At 43.8% G+C, this 18,386-nt stretch overlaps 1 protein-coding gene across 1 annotated transcript; it reads right to left on the bottom strand.

Annotated features, from left to right (window-relative positions):
* Positions 1–306: 306 nt before the first annotated feature.
* Positions 307–1,925, bottom strand: LOC123457437 (REST corepressor 1-like). The gene is given in 2 exon segments (XM_045141351.1): positions 307–617; positions 620–1,925. Coding segments are annotated over 2 exon segments (1,425 nt in total). The 3' UTR covers positions 307–498.
* Between the last annotated feature and the right edge of the window lie 16,461 nt (positions 1,926–18,386).

The raw sequence follows: 18,386 nt of genomic DNA, 5'->3' as shown, positions 1-18,386 counted from the left end.
CCAAAGAAGCATGGTATTACTTACATGGTGGCTCCAGAAAAAAAAACAACAGAAATTTTCTGGAAGGCTGACAGGGCCTTCTGGTAATGATACATACGGTATACAAAGTTGAAACTGCAGGCCATGCAGGGACAGAGCCAGGCCTTTCAAGACTACCTGTTCTGAAGCTGCTGACTGGGAGAGCTGCCACTGGTGGGGCTCAGAGGAGCCAACTTGGGGTGGGGGGCAGGTTCCAGAGTCAGGGAGGTGTGCAGGCCATGGGTTCCCCAGCACTTAGGCAGAATGAGATGCAATGGAGTTCTCTGGGAAGTCGTGCCAACATGAAGGAACGAGCAGAGAATTAAGGCAGATGGAGCACAGGACTGGAAGTGTACGCCTTTTTTGGTAATAGCTGCTTGTCCACAGAGATGTGATGCAGATGGCTAGGTGCTGTCCTGTTATACCTGATGTCCTGGAGAATATGTAGTCCACACAAGTGTTCAAAGCTACCTGCAGTCCTCAGGAGGCAGGTGTGTATCTGACGTCGAGGACAGAAGCAGCCTCATCTTCCTCCTCAGGTATCTTGATAGAACTATCTGGGGACTTGACAGGCTTCTGGTTACTGGGCCCATTGGTTTTTCCTTACCATGCTCAGCCTCCCATTCTTGTAAAACTTCATCTATGTTGAAGCGACGTTGATAATTTACAAAAAAGTTTTTCACTTGTACCACTGACTTGTTCCCAATCACATCTGAGATTGCTTGAAAATCTCGGCCATATTTCCTGATGGCTTGTACAGGGAGAAGTTGCTCTTCTGTGGTCCAACGTGCACTGCATTTCTGAATGACCTCTGGAAGCCAGTAAGTTTCTATTCCACCATCAAGCTTTTCTTTAAGAGCACTGTTCATCTGCTTAATATTCTGAATCTGTCGTTTGATGGAGACCAACTCCATGTCCAGCTGTCTCAGCACAGTGGTAGCAGCAGTGGCATTGGCAGAAATGGCCTCCACATCTTCTTGAGAAAGAAACATTCCTTTGGGAGGTTTCCTTTTTGCTCTATTTTTATCTTGAGTACTATATTTTTCTTTTTTGACCTGTGGAACTGTTTCAGTAGGGGGAACCTCCTTCTTGCTTTCCTTGTTTTGATCAATCTCAAGGTCAATAGGGTTACTTCCATTTGTTTCTTCCAGTTCATCCTCACTCTCTTCCTGCTCCCGTTTTTGTTTCCCAGCATGGCGATCCATCACACTCATTTTAGTTCTCGTCTTCTTCCAAGAGTAATGAAATTTCACCAGACTTGCTATAGATTTATCCGGAAGCATTTGTTGGATTCTATGAAAAGTTTTCCCATGAAAACTAAAGGCTTGTTCAAATAAGACTTTATCTTCCACAGTCCACTCATCTGGGAAGGGGGTAAAGTTGGGCAAATCAGCCAGTGATTTTTCAATATTATGCTTATGCCAAAAGAGCATCCCAAGAGCCTGCTCCATGTTGTAGCTGTGCTTCTCTTTGGCAATGGCAATGTACTCATCCAGTTTTCCCTCTGACAGATTCTGATTAGGTGACCAGACCAACATACCAAGATTGTCTCGTTCTTGACTGCGCCTTGCCAGTTTGGCGGGGTGGAAGTTGGGCACTGCCGCCTGGTACTGGGGACCGACCCGCATGCCGCCGCCACCGTGCTCCTCGTTGCTGGAGGAGCCTGAGCTGCCTTCCTCCCAGGAGTTGCTGCCACTGTTGCCATTGGGCGCAGCCGCCGCCAAACTTTTATTCTGACCATTATTGGGGGCGGCAGCGGCGGCGGCCCAGGCGGTGGTGGTCGAGGCGGAGGCACCGGCTGAGGCGCCGGCCGAGGCGGAGGCAGTGGAGGAGGAGGAGGCGGCCGCGGTGTTCCTCCCCCGCTGCTTCCCTGAGACCTCGGGGCCCTTCTCCACCATGGCCGGCATCCGCAGGGCCCTGGGCAGGGCTAAAGTGATGCGGACCCCACCTCGCAAAGCTCGGGCGCCGGGGCGGAGCGGGCGCCTGGGAGAGCCGTGGGCCCCCCCCCCCCACATTTCGGGGCTGGAGGAGGCCCAGGCGGGCGGAGCGTCGAGCCGCCTCAAGCCTCCGGCGCCGAACCAAGCGCAACTTTGGCTCTCATCGCCGCCCACACTTCGCTGGCTCTAACTCTGTAAATGCTTTTTAGCTTTATCCTGCCGGTTGACACGCTGTTTATTTCCTGAGCTACTTAACAATTGAAATCTACTCTTTAGAATAACTACTGAACTATAAATTATTCATTTTCTTTTATCAGATATAGCATGTAATTCTCAAAGGCCAACAATTTCAGGTAAATATTAATCTGTGAGAGAAAGGAAGACAGAACAAATACCCATAAGCTTACAACAGTCTGTGATAATAAGTCTTTTAAATTAAACTTTTATTGGCAACTTTGATACATATAAACAATATACCCTGGTCATAATCCTTTTCTAACATCCTGTTTAGTCTCCCCAATATACCCTCCACTGAGACTTCTTTTCTTTCTGACTAGCCCTTCTTCTATTTTGATGTAATAGCTTTTGCCTTTATGGTATACAATTTATGTGTAGATGCTACCAAATTCTATGATGTCAAAATGAAAATCCCACAATTTGTATGGAATACAGCATTCAAAAACACTCCTTCCTGTACTTAGAGTTCTTTCCACTCCTTTATGTGCGATGGTCCCTGAACTCTGGAGGCTGTGATAGAGACACTGTCTTCAACAAGAGGGAATACAGACACCTTGAAATTGCCCTCTGACTCCAAAATGTACACTGTGACACCCCTGTACATAAAAATAGCTTTTTGTTTTCAAATACTTAAAGACCATAGAGTTTTTACTGTGTCAGATCTATGTAAAATGGCATTACTCATTTGAAGTTTTCATAACCACTTTACTTACTTCAATAGAAACAATGATCATAGCTTTAAATGAAGTATTCCATCCACAGAATCAAAATATTTTTAAATTTTATATGTGTATATATACTTTATTAAATTTGCATTCTAAGATATACACTAGGTCAATATTTCACAAAACTTTCTATTATTCCAAAAGCAGAATCAAAATATTTTATCAACTACTTCCTTTGTTTTACCATGTACATAGAAAAATGACTATGAATTAAGTGCTTTTGTAAGACCCCCAAAACGAGGATGCCACGCTCTGCCCGGTTATGGCGACACCCCAAATCACTCATGAGAAGCGGTCTTGATGCAAACTGCAAGAGGATTTTATTCCAAGCACGCTGGGGCTGACAGTCGTACACCGCACAGGGGTAGAGGACTGAAGAGCCCCGAATGCAGGAATGGGACAGTTTTTATAGGGTTTCTAACAAAGCCTGTGTATTAGACCAATCATTTTTTTAATATCAGGAACCCGCGGGGTGTGAGCCAGTCAGTTTGTGCCACCCCATAGTTTCTAAGCCAATTAGTTTAATTTGTTCAAGCCCCTCATGGACCAATCAGTCTCTTATGACCTTGGTGGTCAGCATTTGCACAGGTCCTTGGGTGGGAGTAGCAGTGTGTGGTATCAGTCTCCTATGACCTTGGAGGTCAGCATTTGCACAGGTCCTTGGGTGGGGTAGCAGAGTGTGGTATCAGTCTTCTATGACCTTGGTGGTCTGAGGCAGGCTGCTACAGCTTATGGTGCAGGCTACTAAGGCTTACATTGTGGGCTATTAAGGCTTATGGTGCAGGCTATTTACAGAAACCAAATAAGTGCTTTACTTTATTACTCATTTCCCATCCTTGAGGGCTATCTCATGCCCTTTTTACCTAGTTTTATATTAGGAGCGGGCTCTGATATAATGAGGAGTGGGATTCTTTACTTGCTTTCAACAGAGAGTAAAGCCTGGAGTTTGAGGTATGCAGGGGCCCACTTAAGCTCCCTTTGGAGCGTGATAGTATTTCTGGGCTTCTGAATTCTTGGGCCTTTCACTTTAAACACTTAGAAAATCATTTCTAATAGTTTTCAATTACTTAGAAGAAAATGTGGTATGTAAATCTGAAAATCTGTGTTTGACATGGTAATCAATATTTGGAAGGTATTGTTTCATGTCTAGAATTTTATTAAAAATAATGAAACCAAGCAGATTTTAAACAATCTAGAAAACAGTTAATGTTTCTCCCTCCTAAAGTCTCTCTCTCTCTCTCTCTCTCTCTCTCTCTTTTTTTTTTCTGAAACAGAAGACTGTTATTAAAAGCCAGGAAAGAGGCTGGAGGGATGGCTTAGTGGTTAAAGCATTTGCCTGCAAAGCCAAAGAACCCAGGTTTGATTCCGCAGGACCCACGTTAGCCAGATGCACAAGGGGGCGCAAGCATCTGGAGTTCGTTTGCAGTGGCTAGAAGCCCTGATGTGCCCATCCTCTCTCTTTCTCTCTTTTACTCTCTCCCTCTTTCTGTCAAATAAATAAATAAATAAAAATAAAATATTTTTTTTAAAAAGTCAGGAAAAATCCAATAACATGGATGTATATGTAAAGTGTGAAATCATCTGGGGAATGATATGGAATCATATTTTATTTAAAAATTAATTTTCTCTTTTAAAAGGTAATACTGTTATATCAATTCTGCCACCCCCATGCCACTGAAAACCCTCCTAAGTGGAAGTTTTTGGTATCCATTGTTTGTTTCAGTAGGCTTCAGTATGTCTCTTTAGTTTGGGGCATGCCTCAGGATATTCCTATGCACTATGTTCCTTTTACAGCATTTCTGCCACTCTGTTTTCTGAACCTTGGTGTGTGTCTTATAAGTCTTACTTAGGGGCTGGAGAGATGGCTTAGTTCTTAAGCGCTTGCCTGTGAAGCCTAAGGACCCCGGTTCCAGGCTCGATTCTCCAGGACCCACATTAGCCAGCTGCACAAGGGGGTGCATGTGTCTATAGTGGCTGGAGGCCCTGGTGCACCCTCTCTCTCTCTCTCTCTCTCTCTAACTTTCTCTGTCTGTCTGCCACTCTCAAATAAATAAATATGAACAAAAAATTTTAAAAAAGAAATTTTACTTAGTGTTGTTCTATGTACTCTCTGAAATTTTGCCTTGATGAGTTTTGAGTCAACATGGAATCTGACACCAACATCTTTGATGAATTTGGGAGCCCCCATGTTAGGTGCATATATGTTTAGGATTGTAAATGTCCTCCTGTTGGAGTGTGCCCTTAATCAACATAAAATGACCTTCCTTATCTTTTTTGACTAACGTTGGAATGAAGTCTACCTTGTCAGATATTAGGATAGCAACCCCTGCTTGTTTTCTAGGCCCATTTGCTTGAAACACCATTTTCCAACCTTTCACCTTAAGATAATGTCTATCCTTTGTAGAAAGGTGAGTTTCTTGGAGACAACAAATTGTAGGATCCTGCTTTTTAACCCAGTCTGCAAACCTATGTCTTCTGGTTGGGGCATTGAGGCCGTTGATTTTTAGAGATATTAGTGAAAGTTGTGTATTTATGTTTGCCTTTCTTTTGTGTGTGTGTGTGTGTGTGTGGTTCCGGTTCTACCTTTGCTCTCTTGTGTTAACTAGTATTTGAGTATTGCTTGTTTTTTCCAGGTTCCTTATATATGTGCTTTCCCTTTTCATCAGCATGGAGAATTCTATCAAGTATTTTCTGTAGAGCTGTTTTTGTCTTCAAATACTCCTTTAACCTGATTTTGTCATGGAATGTCCTTATTTCTCTGTCTATTTGAATGGATAGCTTTGCAGGATAAAGTAACCTTCGTTGACAGTTGTTATCTTTCAGAACTTGGCTTTTAAAATTTGTGTTGAATAATCTGCTGTAATCCTGATGGGCTTGCTTTTGTAGGTAACTTGACTTTTCTCTCTAACTGCTTTCAATATTTTTTCTTTGGTTTGTGTGTTTGGTAGTTTGATTATAATATGGCCAGGAGAGGTTCTTTCCAGGTTTTGTCTGGCTGTTGTTCTAAAGGCTTCCTCTATCTGCATTTGCACCTCTTTCTCAATTTGGGGGAAGTTTTCTTCTATGATTTTGTTGCATACACCTACTATGCCTTTGGAGTGGAATTCTTCTCCTTCTACTATGCCCTGAATTCTTATATTTGATCTTTTCATAGTGTCCCGAATATCTTGAAATTCCCACTCAAGTTTGTCTTTCTCTTTGTTGACCTGTATTAGATCTGCCACCTGGTCTTCTAGCTTAGATATTCTGCCCTCTCCTTCCTCCATTCTACTGGTGAGATTTTCTACAGAGTTTTTAATTTCATTAAATGTGTTCTTCATTGCTAGTAATTCTGTTTTATTATTTTTATTTCCTTATTTATGTCTTGTATTGCCTTCTTTATTTCATTAAATTGGTGTCCTGCATCTTCTGTGATTCCTTTGATTTCCTCTTTGAGTTCCTCTTTGACTCCTTTGACTTGTTCTCTGACTTCTTTGAACATATTTACAGTCATTCTTTTGAAATCTTTCTCAGGCATTTCCTCTAACTTGTTGTCACTGGAGGTCATTTCTGATGCATTAATACTTTTAGATGGACTTATATTGTATTGCTTTTTAGTGTTTCTTGTGTAATAATGTATATATTTTTCCATCTTGGATTAAGTTAATGCTTGTATTTTCTAGCTAGCTAGGTATTCTAAGCAGTGTTAATTGATTTGATTTTATATATCTTCAGGATAGGAGCTTAAGTTGTTAGGTGTGGCTCTTAAGGCTCTCAGAGTATCTACAAAGGTGTTCCTAGGGGTTGAGTTTCCCTGCTATGGGAGTATTCAAGTAGGCTGAGTGGAATAAAATACAGGTAGATTCTAAAAGTTAACTAAACACTGTACACATTCAATCAAAATCAGCACCGAATATTTATGCAAGAGTAGTTATTATAACAACCAGATCCTCTATCAACAAAGAGGTTAATATTTCTGGTCTGTTGAGGGATCCAAGTCAGCTTGTTACCAAGTGAGACCCTTCCCTGGTGCAATCAATCCCAGTTACCTATTTGGATGATTTTGGTCTCAGACAAGTTGCTGGCTGGGTTGTTGGGCTGCAGTCCTGTTTTCTGGAGCTGGGCACTGGCTTTTCCTGCGGGGCAAACCCAGGCTGGCAACTGTGGCCCTGCAGATCTGCACCCCCACTGCTGGAACCGCTACTGATGCTGCTGAAGCTGCCACTGCTGGATCTGTTGCCACTGCTTCTAAAGGTGCCGCTGCTGGGTCTTTCGCCACTGCTGCTGAAGCTGGTGCTGCTGTAGCTGCCACTGCTGGTTCCACCACTGCTGCCTCTGAAGGTGCCACTGCTGGATCTGCATCTGCTGCCTCTGAAGCTGCTGCTACTGGATCCGCCACTGCTGGGGCTGCTATTGCTGGTGCCGGAGCTGCTGATGTTGCTGCCGGACCCTGCTCCTGCTTGGGTCCTGCTGTCAGCTCAAGTTGGCGTGGCTGGGTCCTGGGACCGCTGCTCTTTTTGCTGGAGCTCGGCTCAGGTGATGGGGGTAGGGAGGGAGCCACAGCTGCTCTATTTCTCTCACTGTTCCATGTGTTCATGTGTTCTTCTACCTCGTGGTCTGCTTCTCTGTTGTTCACTGCCACTCTCCCTTCATGTTTCTTGAGTTGTGGAGAGCTCCGGTGTGAGTGGAAGCTCCCCTCACCTGGCTTTTCCTGTGGCTTGAGCCAGGACTGGCAGCTCTGGTACGCTACTGCTGCCTCGGTTGGCGGACCTGCTGGGGCCACTTTTTTTTTTTTTTTTTTTTTTGAGGTAGGGTCTCACTCTAGCCCAGGCTGACCTGGAATTCACTATGGAGTCTCAGGGTGGCCTCGAACTCACAGCGATCCTCCTACCTCTGCCTCCTGAGTACTGGGATTAAAGGTGTGCGCCACCATGCCCGGCTGCTGGGGCCACTTTTGCCAGCTTGTGCAGGCTCTGTATGCTCTGGATGTCTTCTATTTCTCCCCTGCCATTTCAATTTCCTATACACCTCAGTTTTTAGTAAAAGTGTGTATTTTGCTGATTTTTTTGGTCTTTTTCCCCCCAGGATGCTTTGGCATGGTACCCATGCCACCATCTTAACCGGAAGTTCTTGTTTTGTTTTTTAATCAGGGCCCCACTGTATAGTCTAGGCTGGTCTCCTGCTAAAACCCTGGAAGGTAGGGAGAGATTTGAGAAAGGTGCTCTATGGAATCTTGCCTTTGAAGGAATAACTTGGCTTCATCTCTTCCTTTTTCTGGCTTCCTGTTTCTTGGCTGCCAAGAAATGAGCAGCTTTGCCTGTCCTGGTTTTCTGCCACCATGATACTCTGCTTCTCCACAGGCCCAAAGTACTGCAGTCCAACCCTGGTTTGAAGGAGAATCCCCAAAGAGAGGTGTGCAAGGGAGCAGTACAATAATGACTCAAAGTCAAGTTTTGGTCCAAGCTGACAGGCTAATGCTGAAGGCATCTTGAGTTTTTCCATCTTTCTGTGCTTCTCTGTTTCTATTTTTTTCTTTTTCTCCTTTTTTTTTTTTTTTTTGGTCTTATTTTCTGTTCTCTGTTTTTTCCTGCTTCTATGTTTCTGTGCTTCTCTGCTGCCACAGCTCTTAGCCTCAGTCTTTTATTTTCTGATCACATCATGTAAGAACAAACTTCAAGAAAGGTACAGTTTCACAGAATTCATATAAACTTTTTCTTATTCCTTTACATCAAACAATCTGTGATGGTTTGAATAGAATAGTTGGCCCCAATATATTTAGTTGTTCATTTGTTTGTAGTTTGCATCTTTAGCCACCTGGCTGGAGGAAGTGTCACTGGGAGAATCTTAAGGTGTGGTGGTGGGTTTTAGGATTCAATCTAAAGATATGAAAAGTGTGCCTAGCTGGAGTTTCTAAAGTGTACTGTGGCTTTTGACCTTTATTCTTGTTCTTCTCTCTCTCTGCCTGGGCCTGTGAAGGCAGGCCAGCTTCTTTTGCCTTTATGGAACTTCCCCTGGATCTGTAGGCTTCAATAAATATCCCTTCTTCCATAACTGTGCCTGGTCTGGAAGTTCATCTCAGCGAACCTGAATCTCTCTGCTACAGAACTTGGTACCAGGCGTGGGGTGAGATGTACCTGACATGGGGATGTTGATCTTTTAGGACCTTTGTTTTGGAGGAATTGGCATAGACTTGGTGTTGGCAACTGAAGGTGCCTTCTGGAGTGATAATCCAAGTTTTATGGACTATTCTGATGACAGTTTGAGAATGCTAACTGCAAACAATATTGAACTTCAAGGCTTGGCTTATGAGCTTTCTAGGGGAAAAGCAAGACTGCAGAGTACTTTGCTGGAACTGGGCTACTGGCATAAGGGCTGGCTGCATTCTGCTGCCCAGGCCCAGAGAGTTTGATCAGGGTTAAATTTGTAATGGACTGATGTGTTTGCCTAAAGATACTGTACTGAGGGATTTAAGATTTTAAGCTGGAAAACCTCGAGCAAGTTAAAATTACAGGCACTGAGACTGGTTTTAAGTTACTGAATGTGCTATGGTCAAACACATTAGCAATCTTAAAGGAAGATGGTCCAATTGCTTTACCATGGAAAGGATGCCTGAGGAAAGGCTATCATTGAAATGCAAACACTTTTGGAAAGAGTTGACTGGAGAAGAAACCTGCTTTTTTAGGTTATGATTTATTTTGTCTGTGAATTAAGAATATGGGTATGTCTTGCACACCTGGTATTGGTTTCAGAAGCATGAAAAATGCGAGGAGTGGTCGTGAATTGCACATGCTTCCAGGTGCTGCTGCTGGGATGCGGCATGAGGTAGGGCCTGATGCACTGATAGGCTGAAAGAGCCTTTGGAAGATGGACCATGGTTTGCATGAAGACCTGAAGATGTTTTGGATGTACCAGGACTATCCAAGCACTACCAGACAGTGCACTGTTGGCCTGAGATGAAAATGTTCCCCAGCTACTTTGCCCAGCTGGAGTGGTGTATTTGGAAAATCTGGATACTGTCAGTCTCTGATTGTATTGGATTTGAACTGCAGAAATTTGATGTTTGTTTGATGGTGATTGAGTTTGCATTGTTTTAGTCTGTCCTTGCTATGCCTTATACCAGTTGAAAATGTTTACTCTGTGCCTTTATATGTTAAAAATGTTTAATTTGTTTGATTTTACAGGCCTTAATATCTTAAGTTGGTCAAGACTGTGGGAACCTTTAAAATTGAACTGAGTACAATTTACAATGTGTGAAGGTTATAAATCTATTGGGGCCCAGGGGCCAAATGTGGTGGTTTGAACAGAATAGATGGCCCCAATATAATCAGTTCTTTATTTGTTTGTAGTTTGCATCTTTAGCCACCTGGCTGGAGTTAGTGCCACTGGATGGATCTTAAGGTGTGGTGGTGGGTTTTAGGATTCAATCTAAAGATATGAAAAGTGTGCCTAGCTGGAGATCCTGAAGTGTGTTGTGGCTTTTGACATTTACACTTGTTCTTCTCTCTCTCTCTGCTTGGGCCTGTGAAGGCAGGCCAGCCTTTTCTGCCTTTATGGAACTTCCCCTGAATCTGTAGGCTTCAATAAATATCCCTTCTTCCATAACTGTGCCTGGTCTGGAAGTTAATCTCAGTGAACCTGAATCTCTCTGCTACACAATCCCATAATTATTCACCTCAAGTAAAGTCATCAGGCCCCTATAATAATTAACTGTTTTCACATTTTCCCATGTATGTGTGGTCAAGTACTTGTGATTTCCTGAACTTCTACTTTCAAAACTATATTAAAGGTGAGAGACAAAACAACCACAAATGGGGGTTCCCATCATTGTTGATCATTGATCCAACAGATCCATTTATCCCTCAATCATTTATTTTGAATTTTTCCTTTTCATGTCTCCCCAATCCTTAGACTTTAGTCCCCCAATTCAACTCTTTATAACTTCGGTTGTTTTTCTGTAAGGATTGTTTGGTAAAGTGTCATAGTTTTCTGCAATTGCCACCATTTAGAAAAATTAGTGATAGAACAAATTTAAATTGTTCCAGGAGGTTCATTGTTTCCTCCTAAGTGTACTGTACTCCATGCCTGACTTTCTTTAAGGCCTTTAGGGAAATCAGTTATCTGTGACCCATTTTGTTGTTTTTCCAATTCTATGCCAGAGCTTCTTTCAGATACATTCACCAACACTTGACTGACCCAATTTTTACTGGAAAAGTAAACTTAGAGATTGGGACACCAAGTGAAAGACAGAGAAAGACAAACATTATACAGTAAACCATAGATATCTGTAGCATAGAGAGCCACAGATTTTTCTATACAGGGACCACATTGGACTTCAAGGAAGAGACAGCTGGGCTGGAACTGTGTCATGCAGCTCTTCAGTTCTTGATTCCTTGTGATCATGAAATGGCATGCTTGCCATCTCCGTGACCAAAGAAATGGAGTCAGCTGACTATGGACTGAAAAACACTGTCGCTGTGAGCAAAAAGTAAAATATATTCTTCGTCTCCAAAATTGCTTGTTCATCTAAATTTGTTTCAGTGCCACAAAAATGACTAGCATATTTTCCATTTTTGGCATGCATAAATATATATTTCTATATAAAAAGCCTGTGACAAAAACCTAGGCACACATTTTGTATGAATGGTTAACCCCCACATGCTGGCTGACTCTGCAGAATAAATGCCCTTTGTTTTTACATAAAAAAAACATAGGCAGATGTCTAAGACCACCTGCCTCCCTGGGAACCCTAACTTCCCTTCTAGAATTAAGGAGGGACAAAATGGAATGACCTCAAGGCCCTAACATGACCTTGGGATTTCTGAAATTCCCATAGAACCCATGGCCTCAGACACACTAGGCAAATGTTCTACAGCTGACTCCACAACCATCACTGGGGGACCCTAGCCAGGTACTCCACTACTACTAAACTATACACTTGGCCTTGGGCCTCACTATGTATCCAAGGCTGGCATTGAACTTGCATCTTCACGTTTCAGTCTCCAGAGCATCTGGGATGACAGGCCTGAACCACTAGGCCTTGTTCTTTATTCCCTGTCATTTTTGAATGACATCTATCCAGCACTTCCTAGACTACAAGATACCATTTGAGGCCAAGGGCATTATAGAAAACCCTTCCCATGATGGAGCCCCTTCCATCTTGGCCCCTCACAGATTTGGGGCATGAGTACTAGGGTCCCTTTAATCAAGAGAGAAACTGGGGCTAGAGAGGGATAAATAATGTACCTGACAGAAGGCATAGCAGGATGGGACCTGTCTCCCTTGGTGTCCAGGAAAGTATTTGCTACCAGCTGCCAGAGCTCCCAGAAGTGGGAACTACATTGGGTCCTGAATAAAGGGGGCTGATGTCCCCTGGAACTATGGGGGGATTTGTGGGGCTTCAGCAGGCTCAGTGATAAAGAGATCAGAGAGTTGAGCCAGATGCAGTGCACTTAGGGTGTCCTCCAGCACCAGTGGTACTAGAGTGCTTGCTAGAATCTTCCAGTGAGGGGCTGAGGGTGATTCAGTAGCAGAGCGTCTGCCTAAAATACTCCAGTGAGACATGTGGCCATGACTCAGCAGCAGAAGGCTTGTTTAGTATCTATCAGTGAGGGGTTAAGGGTGTGTCTCAGCCTGCTCAGAATCCCCCAGTGAGGAACTGGGGCATGGTAGAATACTTGACTATTTGGGCAAGGCACTGGGTTCTATACTCAACACAAGAACAAGAACAAAAGAAGAGTGAAAAAGAAGAAAAGATTCTGATGTCCAATATGAGCCTATTAAGACAAGATCTTCATTGCATTACTGGGAAAACTGAGGCCCAGAGAGAGGAAGGTGCTTGTCTAAGGTTTCCTGGGATCTGTGATTACAGCAGTGACCTAACAACTCTTATCCAGACCCCTTTCCTCTCATGCTACTCCTCTCACTCACTGTCTGTGGACCTGGGAAGCCCCACCACTCATGGGGTCCGAGGTGTGTGTTTTCCCACAGCATATGGGAGAAGCTGGCTGATAAGCACTAATGGCTACAGGTTTGGGTTTTTTTCTTTGTTTGGTTTGATTTAGAAAGAGTTTCATGTAGCCCTAGATGACATCAAACTCAATATGCAGCTGAGAATGACCTTGAGTTCCTCATCCACTTTCTGAGTGTTAGGATTATACACATGAGCCACCACACCTGGCTTAATGCTTAGGTTTTTATGAACATTAATGGATCAGGACTATGAATCCATCTGAGTGGTCAGCTCCAGACTGGCATCATTTGCCACTTGGTCCCCTTCAGACCCAGTGTACCCAGACACTAGACACAGTACCTCAACTTATCATACAGTTTCCATTCCTTGCCTAAGGCACCATTAATAAGTGAAATGGGATGTAACCACCCTCTGTGGACATCCATGGTGTCGGATCCTCACATGTGATTGACTTTGGACTGTTTGTCTCCCCCACCTGGCTGGGTCAGAGCTCTCTGTGTCTTCCCATCAGATTGGGTCAAGGTCATCTGTGTCTCCTCCACCAGACTCAGTAGGTCTCCTCTGTGTCTGCCTCATTACATTGTGTCAGGGACCTCTGTGTCACCCCCATCAGACATAGAGCCCCTGGAAGATCATTGGCTTCTCTGAGCAAGTGTTAGGAAACTGTTCTCAGCCAAGCAGCTCAGGCCAGGTGGAGTTGGCCCAGAGCACCATGCCCTCTCCTGATAACCAAGCTGCAGAGCCAGGGGCTCTAACCCAGTGAATCTGGAGTGGTACAAGGGTCCTGATAAGGCCTGTGTGGGGTCTGCCTCCAAAGCCACAGAACTCCTGTTTTCTTCAGCTAGCTGAAAATTCCAGTCTCTGAAGATGCCTTAAAACTGTGGCTGGTCTGTGGCTGGCCCCTCAACTTTTCTGAGGACCAAGCACTGGACTCAAGCTTTCATCCAGCTCTGGGACACCCACCTCAGCCAGTGGTATCCTGCCTCCCATTTCTTCTCTGAGACCTGTGAGTCTCATAAAATATACTACATAGTGCCTGTTTGCCATTGTGGGGCATCATGTGACATAGCTTCCTATTCTCAATTAGTGGGAAAAACAGGGCCTGCTCCAGCCTGCTACCCTCCTCAATGCTAGCCTCTCCCACCAGCATCTCACATGGCCCTGACCAAGTTTACATGGCAAGCTCAGCTGTATTCCAGGAAGCATATCCCTGAAAAAATAGAGAAAAGCTGCAGTCCTATAGTACCTACCAAGGCACTGGGTCACTGCTCCAGCTTAGCCAAATACTGACAGGAGCATCATGAGCCTTAAGCCTCTACTTCTCCATCCACAAAACAGGCTCAGGGCCTTCTGAGATAAAAGTACTCTCCCCTTGCTATGAGCATCCCAAAGGGTCCCAACTACACTCTTTTTCACTCTGAGTACACAACTCATATTAGAATAGAAGGTGCCTCTTTATAGGCTATGTGCAGAGCCCCTCACTGGAGGATTCTAGGCAGGAACTCTACCACTGAGCCACATCCAGTCCCTCAGTGGAGGTGTCAAGGAAACTGCCACTGAGCCACACCACATTTCCACACTGAGGTTTTCTATGTAGGAGCTCTATAACTGAGCCATACCCCAGATCCTCATTAGGGGAATTTTGAAAAGTGCTGTACTGCTGAGCCACACCCCAGTTCCACACTTGGCGACTCTGGATAAATGCTCTATAACTGAGACATGTGCCCAGTCCCTCACTGGGAGTTTGTAGACAAGTGTTTTACTGCGGAGCCATTCCCCATCTCCTCTCTGGGGGATTCTAGGCAAGCATTCTACAGAAATATTATGGAGTAAACAGCAACTCAGACTACACAAGATCACCCTAAAGTGTGTTTGAGTCCAGGTCTTGATCTCCAGAGCCAGTCAGGGGCATCCTGTGGGGATGGTGACCACAGTGCATACCTCCCTGTACAGCCATAGTCCATTCTGACACTTCCATTTTGGCGATAGAAACCTCAAACTTGGAGATGACAATACAGAGGATGTCCCAGAGTCAGAAGAGAATGGGAACAGAGATGGCCCCATTTTCTAGCACCAGATAGAACACTGAGTCCCAGGAGATTGTTAGTGGCACTACTCCAGCTATTCTGTTCTCAGGGTACCTGGAACAAGTATCATGACATCTCTGAGCATGCTCAGATTCATTATTGGTGAATACAGCTCTCTGATCCTTTCCCTGGGACTATGGTGACTATGGAGTTGGACAAAGTAAGTAACTTGTCTGGCAATGGGCTCAGTCACCACAGTTGTTTTTAGAACCACTTTCCCCCATTGCATTTCTCTGCCTGCCACCCAACATCGACATGCGAAAGAGAGGCAAAAGAGGTATGTAGATAAGAGAAATAAGCTGGGAGTGATAGTGCATGGCTTTAGTCCCAGCCCTCAGGAGGCTGAAGTAGGAGGATCACTGTGATTTTGAGGCCTGCTTGAGAATAGACTACACAGTGAATTCCAGGTCACCCTGGGCTAAAGTTAGACCCTACCTCAAAAGAAGGCAGGGAGGAATGGTAATGGAAGAGGAAGTTGTTGTCTTCATTGTGTGTGTAGCAGACAGCTTCAGGTTTGCTGACATGAACTTCCAGACCAGACACAATTATGGCAGGAAGGAATTTATTGAAGCTTACGGATCCAGGGGAAGGTCCACAATGGCAGAAGTTGGCCCCAGCTCATAAGGACCAAGAACTGACAGAGAAAGCCACAGCACATAGCACACTTCAGGAACTCCAGGTGGAACTAGGCACTTTGGAATTTCAAATCCACCACCACACCTTAAAATCTGCCCAGTGACACCACCTCCAGGTAGGTGGCTGCAGGTCCAAACTACAAACTAATAAAACACTGAATATATTGGGGCCATCTATTCAAACTAACACATTCTGCCACTAGCTCCCAATAGATTAGGAACCTTCACACATTGTAAATTGCATTCAGTCCAGTTTCAAAGTCTTGATCCCTACAGTCTTGACCAACTTAAGATAGTTCCAAAGTTCCAAGTGTCAGCTGAGATTTAAGATTTTCTCTTAACTGTGAGTTCTGTAAAATCAAATAAGTTAAATACTTTCAACATAGAAAGGCACAGAGTAAACATTTTTAACTGATATAAGGCATAGCAAGGAGAGAATAGAACAATGCAAACTTAACCAAAATGAGACAACATTGAACTTCTGCAGTTTAAGTTCAATCATAACCAGTAACTGTCTCTGTATTTTCCAATTCCACCCCTCCAGCTGGGCTGAGTAGCCAAGGAAAACTTCCATCCCAAGCTAATAGCCTCCATGGTAGCCCTTGCATAGGCCTGGTGTATCCAAAATGTCTTCAGGTCTCCTTCTTCCAATGGCTTTGCCAGCCTATCAGTGTCATCATGCCTGCCTCATATCAGCAGAAGCTCCTGGAACCATGTGCATTTCATGAACACTCCACACATTTTTCATGCTTCTGAAACCAATACCAGATGTGCAGGACACAGCCAGATTCTTAATTCAGGGATGGATGGAATAAATAACAACCTTGAAAAGCAGGTTCCTTCTCCAGTCAACTCTTTCCAAGAGTTTGCATTTCCATCAGTCTTTCCTCAGGCATCCTCCACATTATTTTAAGGTAAAACAGTTGGTTCATCTTCCTTAAGATTGCTAATGTGTTTGACAATAGAAGCTCCAATAATCTAAAACCAGTCTTATTGCCTGTAATTTTAACTTGCTTGAGGTTTTCCAACTTAAATTCTTAAATCTCTCAGTCCAATATCTTTAGCCAAGCACATCAGTCTATTACAGGCAGCCCTTTTTCCAGTAGTCCAATTCAAACAAAGTCCTAACTGATTGAACATCGAAATGACACTGGAGCTGGTTCCACCTTCTGCTCTCTTCCAGACTCTGCTTGATACCTGTAAGGGACCCATTACCACTTTCATAAGAGGTCAGCTGGCATCAAAGCCATTTGTCATGTCCCAGAGCATCATGATGCTGGCTAACAGCCCCACCCTCCTGGTACTCACAGCAAGGCCAGGATAATTAATCAGGGCATTTCTCAACCAGGCAAGAAATCTGCAATGTCTGGCATGCAGACCTAGTACCTGCTGCAGGCCTAATTATTTCATGACAATGTAGGCAACCTTTCTCTGTGGCCCTAAAATGAGCTCATTTCTGACATTTGCCTCCATGGGGGTGTTTCTTGCCAGTACTTCTGCCACCCCCTGCCCAGCTGAAATTGGGCCTTTGCAGCTGCTGAACGTTTCCAGACTGTTGTCAGCATACTCTTTGGGCTTTTGTTCTACAATATCCATCCCTGGACAAGATCTCAGGGCTACTCTTCCTGCCTTCCTTACTCATCCAAAATCTGCTTTAACCAAATTTCTCTCCCAACATCTGCTCCTCTAATCGAAGGATGCTTTTGTTTTGGTAAAAATGTGATATATGAACTGGATAGATGGCATACTGGTTACGGTGCTTGCCTGCAAAGCTTAACAACCCAAGTTAGAATCCCACATACCCATATAAACCCAGATGTACAAAGTAGCACATGTGTCTGGAGTTCATTTGTAGTGGATAGGGGCCCTGAGGTGCCTGTCCTATCTGTCTCTCTTCTCTCTACCTCTCTGTGCTGGAAAATAAATTAATAAAATTTAATTAAAAGATGTGGTATGCTAGGCATGGAAGCACACACCTTTAATTCCAGCACTAGGGAGGCAGAGGTAGGAGGATCATGTGAGTTCACAGCTACCCTGAGACTACATAGTGAATTCCAGGTCAGCCTGGGCTAGAGAAAGACCCTACCTTGGAAAAAAAAAAAAAAGGAAAAAGTGTAATCTGTGTGTAGATGTGTATTTACATGCTCATGTGCATGCACTGCATGTGTGTGTGCATGTTCAAGTGCACACAGAGGGTGGGGATAAAAGATCATTTTAGGTGTTATTCATTCCCAGGAATGTCATCAGCATTTTTAGAGATACTGTTATAGGAATCAATAAGTCAATGAGAATAATCAGGCAAAATCCACTTCAAGGAGGGGGAGAGATCCTTTATTCATGTGCGGACCTCTGCTGGCTAATGCCAAAAACCTGACAGAGGCTCTGAACTCAGATTATGCTGGATTTATATACCTTTTACAATCCTTTGTCTGAATTCTCCCATGCTTAGAGAGGGGAGAGATTTACATCCATAAGTGCAGGGATCTGTTAATAATAATAATAATAATAATAATAATAATAATAAGTACAGGCAGCTGTCTCTTGAGGTAAAGTAGTCACATATTGTCCAAAGGGGTCAGGCTCAGAGTCACAGAATTCTTGTTCGCTACCACCAGAGGAATCTCCCCTGCTTCAATTTCAGAAAAGGGAAGTGCAACAGCTATCATTTTACTGGAAGACCTAGGTACATTTACACTTCTTATGAATACACTGATTATATTTCATCTAAATTAGCATAAGCTAGAAACATTAAGTACATGGGATTACTTCAACAGTTTTTCCCTTTTTGAAAGTCTTGT

Source organism: Jaculus jaculus, unplaced genomic scaffold (assembly GCF_020740685.1).
Source record: "Jaculus jaculus isolate mJacJac1 unplaced genomic scaffold, mJacJac1.mat.Y.cur mat_scaffold_48_1_805434_arrow_ctg1, whole genome shotgun sequence".
NCBI lineage: Eukaryota > Metazoa > Chordata > Mammalia > Rodentia > Dipodidae > Jaculus > Jaculus jaculus.
This window is presented reverse-complemented; position numbering and strand designations above follow the sequence as displayed.